The sequence below is a fragment of the Herpailurus yagouaroundi genome, unplaced genomic scaffold (genome assembly GCF_014898765.1).
Source record: "Herpailurus yagouaroundi ecotype Mexico unplaced genomic scaffold, PumYag 100, whole genome shotgun sequence".
NCBI lineage: Eukaryota > Metazoa > Chordata > Mammalia > Carnivora > Felidae > Herpailurus > Herpailurus yagouaroundi.
In genome coordinates this window covers 64,961,264-64,985,369 of record NW_024412391.1, presented here as the reverse complement: position 1 = coordinate 64,985,369, position 24,106 = coordinate 64,961,264, and the positions used below count along the sequence as shown (strand labels likewise).

Sequence of the window (24,106 nt, the reverse complement as noted above, 5' to 3'; positions counted from 1 at the left end):
TAGTTATATGTAAATTAAGTGAACAAAAGATAAAAATTTTACAATGCAAATAAAGACAGGCAACCAGGATCTGTTTCTGATTTTAATACAAGTATTAAGTGTTTCACATTCAAAAACTAGAATTCAGGATGTGTCTGAATGCCAGGGCTTCAAAATCAATACAATTCTGTAAAGTAAAAAAGTTAAACTATTAGAACAAAGCTGAAATTAGGAGCCTATATTCTTTAGTTAGTCTCTAAGAAGAATTTGCTTATCTATGGCAGAAACAAATCTGTATTTGTCAATGCTAGACTGCTAACCAGTATTTAGCATACCTACATTGTTTGTCCTATCAGACTACAAAATTGGAAACTGGAACAAGTATGTTCAAGCTGTGTCCTTTTTTTTTTTTTAAACTGCTAAAAATACCTTGAGAAGGCCCATACCAAACTGTTTTTCTTTTCTCTATATACCTAAAGGCCTCTTACCTAATGGATTGAATTTGAACATACCGGTTAAGAAGGTTCATCATCAGTTATGACCTGATTCAAACTTGCTGGGATGGCACCAAATGGTAGATGGTATTAAAAGAAGCTGGAGGCAAGGGGTTTGGCCTTACTTCCTTGTAAGGTAATTAATTATTTTTTTCTGCTGAACTCCCAGGTAAAAGACATGTTAGAGACCCAAGCATAGAATTGGAAAGAGCAAGTTACTATCTACAACATGCTTCTGACTTTAAGGTGCTATGAATTTCTACCTCAGGGTCGTATTAAAATGTAGATTCTGATAGTGGTGGCCAGAAGCTGGTGGATGATGGGAATGCAGAACGGTTTACAGTTTTCCAAGATGGAAAGCAGTCTGGAGATTGGTTGTACAACATTGTGAATGTACTTAACATCACTGAACCTGTATGTTTACAATTGGTTAAGATGGGTAAATTTTGTGTTAGATGTATTTTACTACAACTGAAAAAAAAATTATCTGACAGCCTTAAAAGGAGTTGCTGCTCAGTGGGTTCAGTTTTGTTGAATGGATTCCTGATCTTCTCAGGACTTTGCAGGATCTTTCCAGTGACCATGTGGAAGCCAGCATGCCTTCCCATCCCCACCAACATGCACAATATTTGATCAAGATGAGTGGAAGTAACCTTTGCTGTGTCAAGCATCATAAAAACAACAACAACAACAACAATTGAGTCAGTTGGTTTGGGTTGGGGCCTGAGATTCCCCATTTTCCCCAGGTTCTTAGGTGACACCATTGCTGCTGGTGAGTAGCAAGGTTCTCAGTAACTGGGCTACTGAGTTCTGGGAGCAACTGGAGATCTGTTGGTGTTCCATCTGACCTAAGTAGTTGCTCCAATCCAGTCCATTCTATGTGGCTTCCTCCATCAGTCTCAAAATGAGAAGTGTGCCTTTCACACACTGCATTTTACTATTTATTTCCAGGAATAAACTACAGTGGGACAAGTTAGAGAAATGAGCAGAAGATAGCACAGGAGAACTTAACATGCAAGTTTGTGCATAAAATCGCCATCTAGATCACCGCAGAGAATTAAAAAGTTTCTACTTTCTTCTTCAAAGGAAGAATTAAAGGAAATTTTAATGTGTCAAATTATTAGGCTGGCTCTTCTGGCTCAGAAAACTTGTCAAATTCATACATGAAAAACCTTCCTAAGCATAAATACTATAAAGTACTTTAAATGTATTCAAGATTTTTAATAATTATTCTCATGGTTTGGCAACATTTGGGTTGAAAGAGATCAAATTTTGTCCTGGCAGTTATGGTGGGTACTTGCTGAGTACACTGTTCAATGTTCTATCCCTTAAGCATGCCAATAGACTCAAATTTTCTTTGGGAAAATATTAACATACAAGAAATCAGGAATTGTGTATAGCTAAAGAGGCTGCAAGCTCAAAAAGTCTGTTGAATAGAATCCTCACTATTGTTGATTCCCAAAACGTGAGGAGGGAGCTGAGATTGTCATGGTTGCCTAAACTTCAGCTGTGGGCTAAAGCCCCTACAGAGGTGAGTGTCCAGCAGGTATTACTGTCTGATCCCTTAAAAACTTTGCTCTTAACCGCTTTGAGCTATTGGCACTGTACCTTTGCTTCTGGTAAACACGGTCCAAACACCTCCAACAAAAGTCTCTCTTCTCTAACTGCTTTTTCAAAGTCTGCAAAAGATATCTTGCCATCGTTGTCATAATCCTAGAGAGGAAGATGAGTTCTTGATAAATGATAAGAGTAGTTTTTGGGGCGCCTGGGTGGCGCAGTCGGTTAAGCGTCCGACTTCAGCCAGGTCACGATCTCGCGGTCCGTGAGTTCGAGCCCCGCGTCAGGCTCTGGGCTGATGGCTCAGAGCCTGGAGCCTGTTTCCGATTCTGTGTCTCCCTCTCTCTCTGCCCCTCCCCCGTTCATGCTCTGTCTCTCTCTGTCCCCAAAATAAATAAACGTTGAAAAAAAAATTAAAAAAAAAAAAGAGTAGTTTTTAATTTCGCATGGAAAATAACTCTTTGCCAAGTAAAACTATTAGTTTACATTTCTGTGGGCACTACTTACATAAATCAAAAGGTACTTATTTACCAAGGCTACTTACTTTATTCCTGGAAGTCTGTTTAGAATACCTGTTATTAGAGGTTGAAAGTTTGTGTCCCTCTTGCCTCTAAATCCAATGTTAATGTCCCCAATGTGATGATTTGGGAGGTGTCTTTGGGAGGTAATTAGGTTTAGATGAGGTATTGAAGGTGGAGCCCCCATGATATAATTAGCATCTCTGTAAGTAGAGACCAGAGCTCCCTCTCTCTGCCACGTGAGGACACATTGAGGTGGTGGCTGTCTGCAAGCAAGGAAGAGCACCCTCACTATGGAAGCAAATTGACTGGCACCTTGATCTTGGACTTCCCAGTCTCAGGATTCTTTTTAAGATTTTATTTATTTTATTTCATTTTTAATATTTTTAAATTATTTTTGAGAGAAAGGCAGAGTGTGAATGGGTGAGGGGCAGAAAGAGAGGGAGACACAGGATCCGAAGCAGGCTCCAGGCTCTGAGCCATCAGCACAGAGTCCAGTGCGGGGCTTGAACTCACAAATCACGAGATCATGGCCTGAGCTGAAGTTGGACATTCAACTGACTGAGCCACTCAGGCAGACTTTATTTTTAAGTAATCTCTACACCCAACAGGGGCTCGAACTTACAACCCTGAGATAAAGAGTCACACATTCCACCAACTGAGCCAGCCAGGCACTCCCCAGTCTCAGGATTTTGAGAAACAAATTCCTATTGTCTAAGTCACCCAGTCTGGTATTTTGTTATGGCAGTCCAAGCAGACTAAGACACCTGAGTTACCTTAAATATATAAAATACGGTCGTGTCTCTAAAGGATTTATACTGTAACTGGGGAGTAAAACAAAAAGAGGACACATACTATAGTGCTACATTTGTGATAAAATCAGTGCCATAGGGCAAAGATTTTCAAACTTAATTTTTAGTAATAGAATTTGTTCCTCAAAGAATCTCTGACTTGAGAGCTCATCATGTAAAAAGGATAAAAGTGAAGTTACTCACTTAAGGAGCAAGGCACTGGGAGTCAGAGCAGTAATAGTTCAAGATGGACTAGAATCATAAGAAGATGCTTGCAGACTACTGGGAGGCCTTTAAGGATGATTGAGAGGACTTTTAGGTAGCTGAAGAGGTCTGGGGTGGAAATGCAGAAGAATGGCCCAAACTGAAGTCTGACAACATGAGCGATGTAAGTCAGGAAGAAGACAGACCTGCCTGGAGTGGAGCATTAATGACAGGGACTGTGGGGGATTAAATCACGGGAGGGGCAGGGGACCATATATGTAGATTATAAATGCTTTAACTGCTTAATTCAGTTTGGGTTTGATTTGATGGGTCCTTGTTTTTTTACTTCTGAGCATAACTCAGGGTTGCTGAGAGTCTAACTTAGAGAAAGGTTTGAATAATTACCAGAAAAAAATTCACTCCAGGGGCACCTGGGTGGCTCAGTCAGTTACGCGTCCGACTTTGGCTCAGGTTATGATCTCATGGTTCATGAGTTTGAGCCCCATGTCAGGCTCTGTGCTTACAGCTCAGCCTGGAGCCTACTTCAGATTCTGTATCTTCCTCTCTCTCTGCCCCTTCCCCGCTCATGCTTTGTCTCTCTCTCTCTCAAAAATAAATAAAAATTAAAAAAGGAAAAATTTCACTCCATAACATGTCCTTTAAAAAAAGAAGAGGGATGCCTGGGTGGCTCAGTAGATTAAGTGTCCAACTTCTGCTGAGGTCATGATCTCGCAGTTTGTGGGTTTGAGCCCTGCGTCGGGCTCTGTGCGATAGCTCAGAGCCTGGAGCATGCTTTGAATCCTGTGTTTCCCTCTCTCTCTGCCCCTACCCCGCTCATGCGCGCACGCTCCTCTCTCTCTCTCAAAAATAAGTAAACATTAAAAAAAATTAAAGGGGTGTCTTGGTGTTTCAGTCAGTTAAGTGTCCGACATTGGCTCAGGTCATGATCTCATGGTTCATGGGTTCGAGCCCCCGCATCAGGCTCTGTGCTGACAGCTCAGAGCCTGGAGTCTGCTTCAGATTCTGTGTCTCCTTCTCTCTTTCTGCCCCTCCCCTGTGTTCATGTTCTGTCTCTCAAAAATAAATAAATGTTAAAAAAAATTTGTTTTTAATTAAACAAGAAAAGAGTGAATTTGGAATTGGGGAAAATACTGTCTCTCAAGAAGTCTACCCTCAGCCCTAGCAGTGGCTAGTGAGAGTAATTCCTAATCCCAAGAAGGCTCTGCACCACAAGGGTAGATGTGGAGCTTGAACCCACAAAACCCATGAGATCATGATCTGAGCTGAAACCAAGAGTCAGATGCTTAACTGACTGAGCCATCCAGGCGTCCCCAGTGAGAGTATTTCTGAAGGAAGAAGGTATGCTGGAGTCTGATACCTGAATCTAAGACTTGGCAGCCCCCATCATCTATTTCTTTCCTCATCTCCAGAGTAATGGAAGTGAGCTGGGTCCAGAATGCTTTAGAGTTAACAACTTTTCACTGGTATCCAGGATAGGGGCATAGTAAGAAAAGGGAAGAAACACTATGTCCATAATAAAGTGGTACTTTTTGTTTCATTGAAAGAAGAACTCTGCACCCCATTTTCTATCATGATTTTGGGTAAAACTATTAGTATTTCTGTTTTCTCATCTGTAAAATAGAGATAGTAATTTCTACTGCATAGGGTTGTTTTGAGGGTAAAATGAGTTCCTATAATTAAAGTTCTATGAAGGCCCTTGGCATATAGTTAAGTACTTTATAAGGGACAGCTATTTTAATTATTATGTTATTTTGTTATAACGAATGTTTAGATGGATTGGAGGGCTAAGGTCATGCAGACAGACTAGAGTGGCATCCAATTTTACACAAACTGAATCTGCTGCACCACTCCCTCCCAACCCCCACATTGAGTAAAATATTTTAAAATAATATAGTTCATATTTTGTGTAGTGATTCATTTAATCACCCAGCCATTCCATAAATATTTATTGAGCACCCACTATCATCCAAGCACTGTTGTAGGCAATGGATAGAGCAGAGAACAAAATCTCCTGTCCTCATAAAGGTTACTTTCATTATAAAGGGAAATAAATAATTTATTTGTCTTTAGCTTTCCCCAATATCTGCTTATAGGTTTTCATTCTTACCATTTTTTTCAGTGTTATATCTACCAACTCTTTTATTCCTTCATCATTCTCTTCTTCAGATGACTGTTGGTGTAGACTGTTCTTTAACATGTCAAATATCTCTTCTCGAGAAATGTAACCATCACCATTCAAATAGTAAACTTCAAAACAGACTGTCCAAAGCACAAGAAATGTAAAGACTTGGATAAGAACAGTTAAAATATCACTAGTCTTCTCCTTAAGTTATTTTAATATATAGTTTTTAAAAAGATAAAAACAATTTATACAACCTACAATTATTGGTCTGTATGACAGATGAATTTTATTTTTTTTAATTTTTTTTTCAACGTTTATTTATTTTTGGGACAGAGAGAGACAGAGCATGAATGGGGGAGGGGCAGAGAGAGAGGGAGACACAGAATCGGAAACAGGCTCCAGGCTCTGAGCCATCAGCCCAGAGCCTGACGCGGGGCTTGAACTCCCGGACCGCGAGATCGTGACCTGGCTGAAGTCGGACACTTAACCGACTGCGCCACCCAGGCGCCCCAGACAGATGAATTTTAAAATAAAGCACCTTTTATACTTATTGGCACAAGATTAAATACTCCTTGGAATGTGGAATTTGAAATTGAGAGTTTAAAAATGTTATGAAACCTGAAACCATGAGACTGTTAGAAGAAATCATAGGAACAAGTTCCTTGACATGGGTCTTGGTGATGATTTCATGGCTCTGACACCAAAAGCACAAGCAACAAAATAAAAACACAAGTGGGACCACATCAAACTAAAAAGCTTCTGCATAGTAAAAGAAACCATCATCAAAATGAAAAGACAACCTGTGACATGGGAAAATAATATTTGCAAACAATATCAGATAAGGTGTTAATATCCAAAATATATAAGGAACTCCTACAACTCAATAGCAAAAAAGAAAAAAAAATTAAAAATAGGCAAAGGACCTGAATAGACATTTCTCCAAAGAAGATAAATGAAAAGCCAACAGCTATAGGAAAAGATGCTCAACATAACTAGTCATTAGGGAAATGCAAATTAAAACCACAATGAGATATCACCGCATGCCTGCAAGAATGGCTATCATTAAAACAAACAAATAAACAAAAAATGCCAAAAATAAGATAACAAATGCTGGTGTGGATGTGCAGAAAAGGGAATGCTTATTTACCATTGTTATGATTATAAATTGGTAGAGCCACTATGGAACATAGTATGGAGGATCCTCAAAATATTAAAAATAGAACTTCCATATAACCCAGCAATTCTATGTGTGGGAATATATCCAAAGGTAATGAAAACACTAACTCAAAAAGATATCTGCACCTCCATGTTCATAGCAGCATTATGTACAATAGCCAAGGTTTGGAAACAATCTAAGTTTCTATCAATGGATGAATAAATATAAATAACAATATTACTCAGCCATAAAAAATGAGAAAATGCTATCATTTGCAATAACGTAGGTGAAACTTGAAGGCATTATGCTAAGGAAAATAATTGAGACAGGGAGTGACAAATACTCTATGACCTCCCTTATATGTGGAATCCCCAAAACAAAAACAAAACAAAACAAACAAGAAACCTGACAATAACAACAGACTCATAGAAAAAGAGATCAGACTTGTGGTGATCAAAGATGGGCAGTTGGAGGGAGGGGGAACTAGAGGAAGATGGCTAAAAGGCACAAACTTCCAGTTATGAGATAAATATGTACTAGGAAAGTAACATACAACATGAAGACCATAACTAACACTGATGTATGATATATAGAAAAGTTGTTAAGAGAGTGAATTCTAAGAGTTCTCATCACAAGGAGAAATATTTTTTTCCTTTATACTTTTCTTCTTATTGTATCTATATAAGAAGATGGATGTTAGCTGAACCTATTGTGGTAATCATTTTTGTAGTATATGTAGAACTGATCTGTATGCCTTAAATTTATAAAGTGATATATGTCAATTATTTCTCAATAAAACTAGAAAAATAAAAGAATTTGGGGGGAAAAAAGTAGTTGATAAAGATGCAGATTCCTGTTCACCTGTACCTAGATGGGAGAGGAAACAGTTACAGATTAGATATCAAGCGATCTTTGTAAGGAACAGATTTGATACTAAATCTTCATAATTAAAAAAAAACAAATAAATGGGGATGCCTGGGTGGCTCAGTCAGTTAAGCTTCCGAGTTTGGCTTAGGTCATGATCTCAATGTTCATGACTTGCACACTCTCTCAAAAATAAATAAACATTTTTAAAAACACACACAAATAAACAGAACTTCTCCTGATATAGCACAAAATAAGAGTATGGATTCCTTGGTGGTAGTAGCTCAGAGAATGCTATTTTAAAACGTTCCCAAGGTAAAACCGATGTAGCCAGTTGAAACCAGTCTTCAATCCACATTGGAGAATCAGTCTTATAGGTACTTTACATTGTAGCCTTAATTTAAAAAGCAGCTCCTTAAAGGGGTGCCTGGGTGGCTCAGTTGACTGAGTGTCTGAGTCTTGGTTTATGCTCAGGATGATTCATGGTTTGTGGGTTCGAGCCCCGTGTTGGGTTCTGCACTGTCAACATGGAGCCTGCTGGGGATTCTCTCTCCCTCTCTCTGCCCCTCCATACTTCCATGCTGTCTCTCTCAAAATAAATAAACACTAAAAAAAAAAAAAAAAAAAAAAAGTGGCCCATTAGAAATTTACATACCTAAGATTTTTCTTTCTGTCTTGGCATCTAGGAACTATGTTTTAATATACTACATTATCTACGTTGGGGACTTCTTGTTTCTGTAATACTTTTTGTTGTTGTTCATGTATTTATTTTGAGAGAGAGTTAGAACACAATTGGGGGAAGAGAGAGACTCCCAAGTGCGCTAACAGCAGAGCCCTATGTGGGGCTCAATCTCACCAACTGTGAGATCATAACCTGAGCTGAAATCAAGAGCCAGTCTCTTAACCGACTAAGCCACTCAAGGACCGCCCCCTGCCTTTTTTTTTTTTTAAGTTGGAATACTTTAGGGGCACTTGGGTTGGCTAAGTGGGTTAAGAGTCTGACTCTGGATTTCAGCTCAGGTTGTGATCTCCCAGTTTGTGGGATCGAGCCCCACGTCAGACTCTGTTCTGACAGCAGGGAGCCTTCCTGGGATTCTCTCTCTTCTCTCTCTGCCCCTCCCCTGCTCATGCTCTCTCTCTCTCAAAATAAATAAACTTAAAAAAATAATAAAGTTGGAATACTTTGAAATCAATGACGTTAATTTAGGTACTTGAAACTATAAACAAACAATACCTTCTGTGTTCAGAGATAACCATCAATTCCAATTTGTAGATATTAATAGTCCTTTTCCTCTTCTCTGTCCCCACTGTTATTTCCTAGGTAACTTCAACAATCTAGGAAACTCTCCTGCCTCCATCCAATATTTCATTATTTATTATAGTTGATTCATAGCTGTCCTCTCAGGGAATGTTGGGGAGAGGAATGTTGCTCAGTAGACGATTCAACCTTAATAATACACATTCAGTTGACCTTAATACTACATGTCTCAACATCAGTTCTACCAACTCCACATGTTCATTCCTGTTGGTTAGCCTGCTCTTCCTTCTAGTTTCTTTCTGCTCAAGATTTACAAGAATTAACTGAAATGCTAGTTATTCTGTGGAAGTGTCTTCTGATCCACCAGATCCACTAGAAAGCACTTTCTCATCACTCCCATATAGTATTTTGAAAATACATAGATTTTGAAGTAATCATGTTATATTATGGTTATTGGTTTATATGTATTATGTGACCCAGAACTGAGCATCTCCTGTAGAATGACACAAATAAAAGACAGTAACTGTATAGACTTCAAAAAAAATGTGATGAAGCTGCAATAAAAGAGATCTCTTTTTACTTTTAAATTTGCTTTTTTTAAAAAAAGTTTATTTATTTATTTTGAGAGAGAGCTAGGGAGGGACAGAGAGAGGGGGAGAGAGACAATCCCAAGCAGGTTCCACACTGTCAGTGAGGAGCCCGATGCGGGGCTCAAACCTGTGAACTGTGAGGTAATGACCTGAGCTGAAACCAAGAGTCAGACACTTAACCAAATGAGCCAGCCAGGTGCCCCAATAATTTCTTTTTAAGTAAACTCTATACCCAACATGGGGCTAGAACTCACAACCCAGAGATCAAGAATCGCGTGCTCTACTGACTGAGCCAGCCAGGTACCCCTAGAAGTAAATATTTTTTTTAAACCTTTGGTCATGCAATACATATATACACATGTGTACACATACGTGTGTGTATATCTCATTATTATTTTCTTACATAGAGTACAAAAACTAAGTACAAACTTCAGCATATCACTGGCAAAGAACATTTTTCAGTATATCTGTGTAGTGAGTCCATCATCTCCTTGGAAGTCTGCCCATCTGCACTATCCAAAATGACCACTCTCTCCCTGAAGAGGAACTTCTGTGACTTCTATACATTCATTCATGCCACAGATGACCTTACTCAGGTCCTGAGAATACAGTAATGAAGGAACTCTTCTGGAGTTCGCAATCTAGTTAAATGTTTTAGCAAAAGCAATAGAATCAATATAAAATTCCAGAGTATCAGATTAGCTGTGTCTTTTTGTTGAGTTTCTTCAATCCATAGCATACATGTGATGTGGGGAACAAAGGCAAAAAAAAAAAAATTAAATTTCCTGACAACTCGTAGTGCATGGACAAGTCCTTGAGATACGCAGAGTGACTTTCCTTTAGGAACTCAACTGTCTCTATGTCGATACTTTGCTATGGGCAAAAGGCAGTCTTAACATCAACCCAACCTCCAGTAGTCTCCTTTAATAAATAAAAATTTCTTTGGTAACCATTTCCTTTTTCTCTACCCCCACCCCCCGCCAAGTTGTATGTTAGTAAACAGTGGGCATATGACCCACTGGTATACATCTGAAGGGTCGGATGACTAAGGTTTTATTAGACAGTAGTAAATGACTTTTTCCTAACAGCCCCTCAAGGGTCTGGAAACCTTATGCTATCCCTACCCCCCTCCAAACTTGAAAGTATATAATCAGCCATTGTCACAACCCCAGTGCACCTCTTTCTCCCCACAGGTCCTGTCCCCTGCTTTAATAAAACCACCTTCTTGCACCAGAGGTGTCTCAAGAATTCTTGCTTGACTGTTCACTCAGAACCCCACCATTTCCTCATCACATGCAGCTCAACCCTATGAAAAGTGGCATTTTTCCCAGATTAACATATCTTGAAATATATATGAAACAGTTTTAGGAAGTAGGATTAGAGGAGGAAAATTCATTGACAGCATGATGCTATTCAATCACATACAGCTGTATTCAGTGTCACAGCCATTTTCACCATGTATTAGTATTACCATAAGAATTTACATGCATGAAAACTTAGCTTTTCACTTCTTGGTGAGACTTCTGTATAAGAGTGCTGCAACAACCTTAAGTAGCAACTATATTTCAATGTTATCCTGTGAAAAATTAAACTGGAGAAAAGTTAAGGAAAAAAAACCCCACATAATGTTGAATGTCAATTTTACCTCAAAAAAAAAGAAAGAAAGAAAATTAAAAGAAAAAACACAAAACAAAAAATTGTAAATGTCAAGGAAAGTTGGTGATTTTTTTTAATGTTGCTATCATTTTTTAAAATGTGTGTTTAAGAGGCACCTGGGTGGCTCAGTCGGTTAAGCCTCTGACTTTGGCACAGGTCATAATGTCAATGATTCGTGGTTTCAAGCCCCATATAGGGATCTGTGCTGACAGCTCAGAGCCTGGAGCCTGCTTCAGATTCTGTGTCTCCCTCTCTCTCTCCCCCTCTTCTGCTCGCACTCTGTCTCTCAAAAGTAAATAAATACCTAAAATTTTTAAAAATAAGTAAGTAAAATGTGTGTTTAACGTTAGGGATCTTCTTTTCTTTTCTTTTCTTTTTTTTATTTAAAAAAAAATTTCTTTTTTCAACGTTTATTTATTTTTGGGACAGAGAGAGACAGAGCATGAACGGGGGAGGGGCAGAGAGAGAGGGAGACACAGAATCGGAAACAGGCTCCAGGCTCCGAGCCATCAGCCCAGAGCCCGACGCGGGGCTCGAACTCACGGACCGCGAGATCGTGACCTGGCTGAAGTCGGACGCTTAACCGACTGCGCCACCCAGGCGCCCCAGGGATCTTCTTTTCAACATTCCAAATCCAAATTTAAGTGGAAGAACAAGGGATAAAGATTTGTTTATTTACTCAGAATTCTGCAGTCTTTTCCTAAGCAATTTGACACTTTAAGCAATTGTTCCCTAGAAAACTGTCATTTAAAATTGTTCCTAGGGGCGCCTGGGTGGCGCAGTCGGTTAAGCGTCCGACATCAACCAGGTCACGATCTCGCGGTCCGTGAGTTCGAGCCCCGCGTCGGGCTCTGGGCTGATGGCTCAGAGCCTGGAATCTGTTTCCGATTCTGTGTCTCCCTCTCTCTCTGCCCCTCGCCCGTTCATGCTCTGTCTCTCTCTGTCCCAAAAATAAATAAACGTTGAAAAAAATTTTTTTAAAAAATAAAATAAAAAAAAAATTGTTCCTATTCTTGGGGCGCCTGGGTGGCTCACTTGGTTGAGCATCCAACTCTTGGTTTCGGCTCAGGTCATGATCTGATGGTTTGTGTGTTCAGGCCCCATGTGGGGCTCTGTGCTGACAGTGCGGAGACTGCTTGGGATTCTCTCTCTCCCTTTCTCTCTGCTCCTCCTGCACTCTCTCTTTCTCTCTCTCTAAATAAATAAATAAACTTAAAAAAATTGTTCCTATTCTCATTCCTGGGTTCCTCACCCCAAAACCTGGACCCAGAGGTATAAAACATAGAAAATACACATCACAACAATGGTACAGGCGAGGTGAGGCCAGAGCTATTCACTTCTAGGCAAAATTGTGAATGGGAAGATTTTTGTCTTTGGAATTACTAACATATCTTTCCTGTAGGAAATTCTCTCTGTAACCATTCTCCCTGTGGGCATTCTCTGTCCTCAATCTCTTTTCCTCTCTTCACTGATCTACACAAATTTTAACACTAGAATATTGGTGGTTAATGTGTATTTCATTTTGTTTTGTGTCAATCCCTCACATTTATTTTCTTTGTTCAAGAGATGAGGAATGTCTTCACTGTGACTTATGCACTACCTGATATCAAGGCGCATTTCCTGCTGAGCCCAGAGCCATCCTGGGAAACCCGGAGTTGGCACAAGCCCTGACATTGACTTGCTCGTCTTCGCCTGGGACTTGACCCAAAGACCCATCCTGGTGACATTTAGGCATTACAGAACCAGTGAAGGAAGTGTAGGTCTAAAGGAGGGACTCTCCCAACAAACAGACCACCCATTTCATTTGTTTTGATTTTTTTTAAAGCTGTCACAAACTATTTTTGAAAGGTTGCTATAGAGAACATTGATTTTATATTTTTTTAAATTTGTTTAAGCATTCACTAAATACAAAATTGACACTGTATATTACTAAGTCAGTAATCACATATAGAAATCTTACACTTCAGCTTTTCTTCAAAAGTCCCTCGAAGAAACACTGATAATCCTTTAACCCACTCTTTCACATTTATGCAGTTATCGTGGTCTTTGTCAAACACAAAAAATACTGAAAGAAAAAGACCATAGAAGTATATTGTAATTTAAAGCTATTTTATAATTCAAATATATAAACCTTCTTCCCAAATTGAGAGGAAAAAAAGGTTTTAGCCATCTTTAAGAGTCAAAATTATTGGAAATGTATGTGTGTGTGTGTGTATATATATAATTTGTCATTACAAAAATGTTTGCCACATATTAATTATGAACATCATATATATCGCCATCTCAGCTTGGCCCATTTCCATTTCTTAAGCCTCTTACCCCTGTTCATTAGCATATCGTCAGTCATTCCAAATACGCTGTGCAGGATCGCTCGAAAAGCATTACGATCTAGTCCAAGGTTATTAAGTCTTACATTAGCTCTTTCCACCAAGCTGTGAAAAAGTCTTATGAGACATTCTACTTCACTTTTTTTGACTGTAAAATAAAAATACAAATAAGTACAACTTACACTTACTCAATGAGTACTCCAATTAAAAATATTTTACTAAGCAGCTATTTTTTTCCTATGATGCTAGATGCTCTAAGTGATTAAAAAAAGAATGACATCACTTGTTACTTAAGGGCTTATGCAATTAAGGTGGGTGTCACCAGAAGACTAGTAAGACGGTATGTAAATGAAAAATTATGTAACATAATGCTCACTACTACAGACATGTGAAGAAAGAGAAATCAGTGTGGAAAAGAGGAGTTAGGTCATTTTCATGGGAGTAGACTTTGAACAGAGACTTGGAAGGATACATTGTATTTCTACAGGAAGGAATGTGTTGGGGGTGGTAAAATGGAGAATTCCAGGGAGAGATAATATGGGTAAAGGAAAGAGGTAGAATTGTGGTTGAAGTTGAACATGCTTTATTGGGAGCACAGCAAGTTAGGAAGAAGTGAAAAAACAGGATTGAAGAGGACGGGCTGATGGCAGAGAGCCTTGAATGCCTAGTCAGAAAATTAACATTTACAGTTGACTTTTGAACCACATAGGTTTGAACTGTGGGTCTACTTAAATGCAATAAAAAATAAATATAGCGCAGTACTGTAAATGTATTTTTCTTATGATTTTCTTAAAAGTTTTAGCTTACTTTAAGAATACAGTATATAATATATAAAACATACAAAACAGGTTGATTGTTTATGTTATCAGTAAGGTCAGCAGTAGGCTATTGATAGGTAAGCTTTTGGGGAGTCAAAAGTTATATATGGATTTTCAACTGTATTGCAGGGGTTGGTGCTTATATCCTACACTTTGTTCAAGGGTCAACTACATTTTACTGGAGCAGTGTTTCTAATGGACCGTCCAGGACCATTTGAATGAGAGAAATCCACAGCCTCTCCTTTGTTTGTTCAAAAGCAGATTCCCAAGCCTTACTTGACTTACCAAGTCAGAATCACTAACATCAGACCCAGGAATTAGCTTTTAAAAAACAAGACCTCAGTTGACTCTTCTAGGCCCTGAGGGTTGAAAAAGTGGGAGGGAGCTTGAGATGTTGCAGAAAATCAGTGGGACTTGGTGACTAATTTTCAAACAGAAATGTTCAATATTCACACACTTGGATTTCAGTCCAGACTTAGGAAAGGGTATTTTTAAAGAAGTGCAGGGTGATTTTAATGCATTGATCAGGACTGAGAATTAAGGGATTCGATTTAGCAGGCTACACAGTGTAACTATAAGCTCAGAAATATGACAAAAAGCTCATTTTTACCCATCCAATAAGAATTTATATTGAAGGCCTCCTGTGAACCAGGCAGTGAATACACCAGGGTTTCTGCCCACAAAGTTGTTACACTTTGGCTAAGAGATAAGAAAAAAAAAAAAAAAAGTGCCAGCACTATGATTGATGGTGTTTGGCAGTGACCCAAAGGAAGGAATAATCAACTGGGGAGGTAGCAGGAAATTAACAAAGGTCCCAAGGAGGAGGGGTCACTTGCCAGAGGAGGCAGCTTGAAGGTATGTTCTTAAATTTTTTTTTTCAACGTTTATTTATTTTTGGGACAGAGAGAGACAGAGCATAAATGGGGGAGGGGCAGAGAGAGAGACACAATCGGAAACAGGCTCCAGGCTCCGAGCCATCAGCCCAGAGCCTGACGCGGGGCTCGAACTCCTGGACCGCGAGATCGTGACCTGGCTGAAGTCGGACGCTTAACCGACTGCGCCACCAGGCGCCCCAATGAAGGTATGTTCTGAGAGCTAGCTGCAGATGGTTGTTGGTATGGCCACATGGCAGACTAGACTTTACAATGGGGAGTTTCTGAAAAATTTTGGCTGGCAAGTTAAGATCATATTTGCACTTAAGGAGGGTCACTTTGGCAGTAGATTCTCAAAACCACATTATGAATAATGAGTCCACATGTGACATGGTTGTGTCTTCCCCAAAACAATTTTAACAGTCTATGCCATCCCATATGCTCTTTCTACAAAGACTTTGATACTCCTCTGAGATGGGATCTGTCTCCTTCATTTGAAACAGGGAAGGCATTTTCTGACATTTCAACCAGTAGAGCTCAGTGGAAATGAGGCAGTGTGAACTTTTCAAGGCTAGGTCACAGAAGGGGTTGCAGCTGCTCTGAGGACAAAAACTTGGAAAGAATTCTCATAAAAAATACAGAGAAAGAGGAAGCTCAGGTGTGGATGTGCTGTATGAAGTGTAGAGTATGTTAATGTTTGCCTGAAAGTCATCCTGCTTAAATGTGATGGAGAATTATCGGAGTGCAAATGTTAGCACCAACAATAGTTTCCTCCTTGAGGAAAGGGAGGTTTTAAGAGTCAGATGCTGCTCTGAGCCAAATATTAACAAGTCATCCAACACAGCTATCAAGGATTTTAGGCAAAATCTTCAACAGGTAGTAATTTTTTCTGAGTTTTATCCATGTAAGCTCACATTTCATTACAGCTAAAGACCTTACTCATGTGGTCCAGGAACCGTTGTAAATGATATTTGAGAGATCTTAGGTAATGAGAATTGTGAGGTGCTAGGCACTGGCTCATGTTATTTAACTTTATTTTGGGATAACTTTAGATTTACACAAGAGAAGCAATGATGATAGAGTTCCCAATCTTCACTGTTTCTCCATTAAAACTTTACAGAACCGTGGTACAATTATCAAAATGAATACACTAACATCGGCACATTATTAACATACAGATCTTACCACTTTTCCACTCATGCTTTTTTTGATTCCAGAATCCAAGCCAGGATACATTTGGCTGGCATGTCTCCTCCAATTTATGATAGTTTTTAGTCTTTCATGACTTTTTTTTTTTTTAAGTTTTGATTTATTTTGAGAGGGGTATGAGCAGGGGAGGAAAAAAGAATCCCAAGCAGACTCCATGCTGAGCATGGACAAGGGCTCAATCCCACAAACCGTGACATTATGACCAGAGCTGAAATCAAGAGTTGGATGCTTAACCTGAGCCACCCAGAGGGCCCAACCTTGACTTTTCATTTTGCATAATATTCCTCAATTTGGGTTTGTCTTTTTTTTTTTTTTTTTGCATAATAAGCTGTGGTTAGGGGTTTGGGGGGTGAATTCTAGAGATAAATTGCTGTTCTTCTCACATATCAGGGGACACATACAAGATTAACTGCTGAGAACTTTGATCACTTGATTACGCTAGTCTACAGGGTTCTCCACTGTAGTTGCTATTTATCCTTTCCACAATCTATTCTTTGGAAGCCAATCTTTTAGGGAAAATGTAATTCCACTTCTTGGGAAGGAGTATCTATACTATTACTTGGAATTTTCATGAAAGTAAGAGGTCTTTTTTCCCCTATTTACTCAATTATTTATGTCAGGGTGTGTGCAAGGGGGGGGGGGTCACATACACTTATTTTATAACAATCCTGTCATCTTACTCAAATTGTTCCAGTTTTGGCCCTTGGGAGCTTTCAAGTTGGCTCTTGTATGTTTCACATCACAACCCCATTGGCTTTTTCACTTCTTTGCTTTCTGGCACTACTTGCCAGGCCAATCTTATATTTTCCCTGTGTGAGGTAACAGGAAATATATATATATATATATATATATATATGTCTCTGTCCCTGGTTCCTGGCACATAGCTCCCAAAACTCTTGGGATTTCCTAAATGATGTGAGCAGCACGAGTATCTTTTGTTCAATTTTGTCATTGACCCTGGCCCCCAACACAAAGCTCCTAAATCCCTTAGAACATCAGGGGTGATAGGAATCTTTTGTTCTAAGGAGGCGACTACCAGTGGCTCCTGGCTGGGAGCTAGTCACCAAAAAGACTTGATTAAAAGTCCATGATTAAAAGCTTGGAACTTTCAGCTGTATCCCCCATTGTGCAGAGGGGCTGGATATTGAGTTAATGACCTATGGTGCCTATGTGATGAAAACTCCATGAAGACCCCCAAAGTGTTCAGGGAGCTTCTGGGATGGTGAACATATGAAGGTCCTGGGAAAGGGAATGGAAGCTCCATGCCCCTTCCTACATACCTTGCCCTGTGCATCTCTGCTGTCTGCTCCTGATTGTATCCTTGTATTTTAAAAACTGTATCCTTCTATAATAAATCAGTAATCTATTAAGTAAACAATTTTCCTCAGTTCTATGAGCTGCTCTAGCAAATTAATTGGGCCTCCAATTTATAGCCAGTTAGTCTGAAATGCAGGTAACAACCTGGACTTGTGATGGGCATCTGAAGTGGGAGACAGTCTTGTGGCATTGAACTCAACGTACAGGATCTGATGCCATCTCAGGTAGTGTCAGAACTGAGAAATTGTAGGGTACCCAGCCGATGTCACAGAAAATTGCTTGCTTGAAAAAACCACACAGTTGGAGACTGGAAGTGTCAAGAAGTGTAGCAGAGTAGTGTCAGTAAAAGAGAAACAAGGTATAGCATAGGTTTTCCTTTACACTCTGTGTGGCTATTTCTTCAAGGAATCCTGGTTGTTTTTATTGGAGACTGGTATTCAAACACCAAGGATTATGCACTGGGTGTGCTTATTACTACTGGGAGATGAATATTTCTAAGCCCAATACATAACCAGGAGCTGGGATGGGTACAGTGGAATATTTCTAAGCCCTCTCAGCAGACAAAGCTGGAAAATATGTATGTATACCTACCTATATATGCATACATATTGGCCCATGTTATGTGTGACAAATGAAGTGAAAGCCAAATATTGGACCACTGGGTCTATAGGTGGTCCTGGGCTAAGTCCCGGAAGAGATGATCAATTGTATTTTTTACCTCACGAACACTCAGGGCTCATGAGTTCATAAGGGCTAATCATACTAGATTTATCTTATTTCCTCCTTCTAGTAGGAGTGGGTCAGAGAAATGCAGTTCACAAAGTATCTGGATTTTAGGGGAGCCTGGGTGGCTCAGTTGGTTAAGCACGTGACTCTTAATTTCAGCTCAAGTCATGATGTCACTATTTGTGAGATCATGCTTCCTGTTGGGCTCTGTACAGAGCCTGCTTGGGATTCTGTCTGTCCCTCCCCCATTCTCTTTCAAAATAAATTAAAAAAAATTTTTTTTCAAATGTTCATTTATTTTTGAGAGAGAGAGACAGAGTGTGAGTGGGGGAGGAGCAGAGAGAGAGGGAGACACGGAATCTGAAGGGGGCTCCAGGCTCTGAGCTGTCAGCACAGAGCCCAATGCGGGGCTCAAACTCACGAACAGTGAGATCATGACCTGAGCTGAAGTCGGATGCTTACCAACTGAGCCACCCAGGCGCCCCAATAAATAAATACATATTAAAAAAAAACCCACAAAATATTTGCATTTTAGGAAGGCATATAACAAAAATCTCTTACTCTTATGTCAATTATCTACTCAGTATCCAGTAGTGCCAAGCACAATGGTAGGCTCTCACATAAATGTTTGCTAAGTAAATGATAACTCCTTGTACACAAATGAGGTAAAGGAATATACTGGAGGAGACAGGATCCAAAGTAAGCTCTAGATGCCAAAATAATCACTTGAATCAAACAACATGAAATTATTAGAAAGTTTTAAAATTGTTCACTGAGCTTTAAAAAAATTTCTTAGTCTGTATGTGTAAAAATTATGGCTGAACAATATGTGTGAAAAAGACTGGGTCAATTCCTAACTCACTATTAATCAAGCTGTGATTGCAATTAGGTTGATAGAACTGAAATTTCACCTGGGAGAGACTAGGGATTTATCAGGAAACCCTACACTTCAGTGTGTCCAAGAACAAATGGAGTGAACAATCTGGATGATTGGCTCCACTCGCAGAGATATTTAAATGTGCCTAGGGTGGTATCCAGGAATCTACATTGTCAGTAAGCATCTTTTGGTGATTCTTTTTTTTTTTTCCCCAACGTTTATTTATTTTTGGGACAGAGAGAGACAGAGCATGAACGGGGGAGGGGCAGAGAGAGAGGGAGACACAGAATCGGAAACAGGCTCCAGGCTCTGAGCCATCAGCCCAGAGCCTGACGCGGGGCTCGAACTCACGGACCGCGAGATGGTGACCTGGCTGAAGTCGGATGCTTAACCGACTGCACCACCCAGGCGCCCCTAGGTGATTCTGATGCTGGAGATACTCCTACCATACTATGAATAAGAGGTATACAGCCAAGATCAACTACAGAACTTGCGGGCCCAATGCAAAGAAAACATGGGGCCCTCATTGAAAACATTAAGTGTTAGTGGAACATTAAATTAAGCGTGGGGCCCCATGACAATGCATAGGTTGCACACACATGAAGCCATTTACTATGCCCTGAGGTAATGATCTGCCACTGCCACTAAAGATTTAAAAAACTCTACTTCATTTTAATTTACATTTAAATAGCCACACACATACTTTTTAAAAAATGGGGCACCTGGCTGGCTCAGTCGGTAGACCATAGGACAACTCTTCATCTCAGGGTCACGAGTTCAAGCCCCACTTTAGGTGTAGAGGTTACTTAAAAAAATTTTTAAGTAAATAAATAGCCACACATTGCTAGTGGTTACTATACTGGTTAATACAGCTCTACAATGTTTTATATTCTAGAGCTGTATGAAAAAAAATCAACAGCTGCTTGGTAAGGTAATGAATTTTCTTCATGAGGTCACTGGAAATAGTGGAGGATCAGAGTCACACAATCTAGTAGTTTGGACTCAAGAAGCCATGTGGCACATGTAGGCCTAGTAAATTATGAAGCCTCCCTCTTAAGAAACTTTAAAGCAAAGCCCAAGAAAAGCCATCTCAACTTTCTGGCACATGACAACTAAAACTATCTATGTACACCAAGAGAAATAGTAAGACGATCCCTTTTGTCTTTTTAAGTAAACTCTACCCCCAGTGTGGGGCTCGAACTCATGACCCTGAGATCAAGTCACATATTCCACCAACTGAACCATGCAGCCACCCCAAGACAATCTCTTCCTGAGAAGGGAAGGCCAAGGTGGTACTATTTGTTAGCTCTCCCCAGTCCTACCCATTGAGAAGCAAATTCTAGGTGCACCTGGCTGGCTGGCTGAGTCAGTAGAACATATAACTCTTGATCTCAGGGTTGTGAGTTTGAGCCCCATGTTGGGTGTACAAACTAAAAACAAAATCTCAAAACAACAAAAAAACACCCAAGTTCCAGTCATGAGAGGCCAGTCTGGTTTTTCAACTCAAGGACCCAAGAACTGAGCTGAATTCAACAATTTTTATTTTGCATTCACTATGGGAGAGCACTATACAGAATGACCGTGAGAAGTCTAGAATGCTTATTAGGTCACCGAGAAATGAAGATGAAATGCAGGTTCTGGTATCAGACTTACCTGGGTTCTAGCTCTGCCTCCACCAGAAAAGTTCACTGTCATTTTAGACAATCTGAGACTTGGTTTCCTCATCTGAAAATGTGGAAAATTTCACCTACCTCATTGGGTTTTTTTCCTGAGACTTGAAGATGAAGATAAACCATTAAGCATACCATTTCCCCAATGAAGAGCTTAATAAACATGAGTTGTTAATAATCTCAGTATAAAATAGTAATCTGGTTACACTGAACTTTTGATCCTAATTTAGTGTCAAAATTCTGCAAAAGGAATGCAACTCATTCCTCTTTTGAAAGATACTGTTCAGTATCTTCTTTGTAGGAGACTGTATGGGAAGCGGGCCCGATCTAGTATTACATATTCTTTACTTATATTACCCATACTTTCAGAGAATTGTTTTCAAATAACAAATTATGGTATTAAACACACATTTGGGTAGCAGGCTAGAAGTAGTTTCATTTGGATGGGGAGAGGAGTTAGATTTTTAAAGTATGCAAAATTTCCTTTTGAATGTTTAAAACTCAGGTTAAGAAAACAGCAAATAGGGGCACCTGAGTGGCTCAGTCGGTTAAGTGTCCCAACTCCAGGTTTTGGCTCAGGTCATGAGCTCACGGCTTCGTGGGTTCAAGCCCCGCATTGGGTTCTGTGCTGGCAGCGCGGGGCCTGGTTGGGATTCTCTCTCTCTCCTCTCTCCCACTCAGCTGTCTCTCTCAAAATAAACTTAAAATTAAAAATAGGGGCACCTGAGTGGCTCAGTCGGTTGAGCGTCCGACTTCAGCTCAGGTCATGATCTCAGTTTGTGGAGTCGAGCCCCGCATCAGGCTATGTGGTGACTGCTTGCTCAAGAGCCTGGAGCCTACTTCAGATTCTGTGTCTCCTTCTCTCTCTGCCCCTCCCCCGCTCACGCTTTGTCTGTTTCTCAAAAATAAATAAATGTAAAAAAAAATTAAAAAAAACCAAACAAACAAAAAAAAAAAACAGAGGCACCTGGGTGGCTCAGTTGGTTAAGTGTCCAACTACAGCTCAGGTCATGATCTCACAGTTCATGGGTTCGAGCCCCATGTCAGGCTCTACGCTAACAGCTGGGAGCCTGGTGCCTGCTTCAGATTCCATCTCTCCCTTTCTCTCTGCCCTCCCCCCACTCACACTCTCTCTCTCAAAAATAAACATTAAAGGGGCACCTGGGTGGCTTAAGCCCTGTGTCGGGCTCTGTGCTGACAGCTCAGAACCTGGAGCCTGCTTTGGAGTCTATGTCTCCCTCTCTCTCTCAAAAATAAGAAAACATAAAAATAAATAAATCTTTAAAAATAAACCTTAAAAATGTTTAAAAAATTAAACAGAAAGCAAACCAATCTCCAAAAAATAAAAGAAAAAGAAAACGGCAAATAACAGTAGATATTACATTCAACTTTGGTTAAATCTGCTAGATGGATTTTAAGGGTTGAAGAACAGCAAGATTGCAAAAACAGGCCCTAGAAGTGCTTGAGGATCATTTAAAATATAACTGAAATGAGAGAAAACTGAATTAAGTCTACCAACAAGATTCTTAGGGTGGTACTACTGAGACCTACTGAGACCACACAAGGAAAAATGGAAGTGCCCAACGAGGCTGTACTAGTGTCTGAAATAAAAGTCATTTCCTCAAAGTCCAAAGACATTGTCAAAATGGATCTCAGTCAGGATTGCTTGTTGTCATGCCCGTGAGACAAGATACCTAAGATTACTTTTTAAGGTCTGTCAGGGCAAGGATTCCCCCCTCCCCCAATCTGTTACATTAATTTTAATAAACATTTGCTATGTGCAAAGTACCATGCTTATTTCTTCAGCAACTAAAATATCTTCTATAGCTCTATCAATCCTCTGCCTCTATGGGTTTTGTGCCAGAGAACTCAGGGAATTGGTCAAGGTAAGCCTTTAGAGTTTGAGATCTCTTATTAAATTTCAGACTGTTAACAGAACGAGTCCTTGGTTGGCAGATAATCCTTTAGTACATATGTCACATAAGTTCTCAAATTCTTCTTTTCACATACACAAATATATTTTAGGAACCTGATTAAAATATTCTCAGTGTAGTGCAGGGATCTTGTAAATTCACTTGTAATCTATTTTTTTAAATGGCCAAAACATTAGACAGAAATTAGAGGAACTCTATTTTGGGTGTTACAAAGAACCTGTTAATGTCCAATGTATCTATCAATGTTTCTATCTGATTGAATAAAGATATTCAGGCAGTGCTGGATGTCTGGTTAGTACTCACAGTTCTTGACAGTATTACTAATGGATTCCACCAGTTTCTTCAGAGTCTTCTGGTCCATGTCAAGTGTTGCTTCAACACACTGTAGAGTTCTCAGATAGCCTAGTTCCAAGCCTACATGTCTTGGATTGTCACTGATTCCATAGTTCATTACTCTATACCAACAGAATGTGACGGCGGCAACATTCCAGCAACCACAAAAGGTTCTCAAGTGATTGCAAAAATATGCAACAACGGTTGTTAGCACTCAAAACAAATGCAATGATTCCATGAATGTTATTGTGATCTGAAATATTACAGCAATTCCTACATTTATCTTTTCTTTAGGGCTAAACACCACTTAAAGTGGTACTTGATATTATTGTCATTTATATTTCCTCAGCACAAACTGTATGGTTGAAAATGTTTCCTTCCTAACTGAACACACAACTAAATAAAATTATAAGGATCTTATTTTTAAGTGGACATATTTTTCTAGGCTATAAATAGCTCTTTCAAAGATTACATAACCTCCTTTAAAAAACTTTAAGCATCTTCTCGTAAGAGAGACTTCAATCTGGGAGCTCCTAGAAAAATGTAAAACCCCACTAGTACCCCTCCAACTTATACCTGACTGACTGGTAAGAAAGCATGGTGTGACTATGCCAAAGCTGGCCAAAATAACAACTGTTCTAACTCTACTGTCAAATCCTAATACAGGGAACAAACATTTCCTAGTCTGTTTACTGGCTTTCACTATAGTAAGGCAAGAAAATGTACCAGAATGAATTTTAAAATTTCGAATACAATATTCTTACAAATTTTAAATAAAATATAAAGTAAATTTTAAAATAAGGCAAATGTAGG

General features: G+C 39.5%; 1 protein-coding gene across 2 annotated transcripts in view; it reads right to left on the bottom strand.

Moving 5' to 3' along the window:
* Positions 1–24,106, bottom strand: part of LOC121028747 (EF-hand calcium-binding domain-containing protein 1-like) — a 27,286-nt gene extending 3,180 nt beyond the window's left edge. The window contains exons 1-6 of one of the 2 annotated variants that reach the window (XM_040472695.1): positions 23,264–24,106; positions 13,530–13,685; positions 13,171–13,275; positions 5,672–5,823; positions 2,082–2,186; positions 70–166 (exon numbers count right to left, since the gene is read on the bottom strand). In XM_040472695.1, coding sequence (XP_040328629.1) covers positions 110–166; positions 2,082–2,186; positions 5,672–5,823; positions 13,171–13,275; positions 13,530–13,685; positions 23,264–23,411 — 723 coding nt within the window. In that variant the 5' untranslated portion in view covers positions 23,412–24,106 and the 3' untranslated portion in view covers positions 70–109. Of the gene's footprint in view, positions 1–69; positions 167–2,081; positions 2,187–5,671; positions 5,824–13,170; positions 13,276–13,529; positions 13,686–23,263 lie in introns of those variants that run through there. The other variant, XM_040472696.1, reaches the window with a different exon arrangement.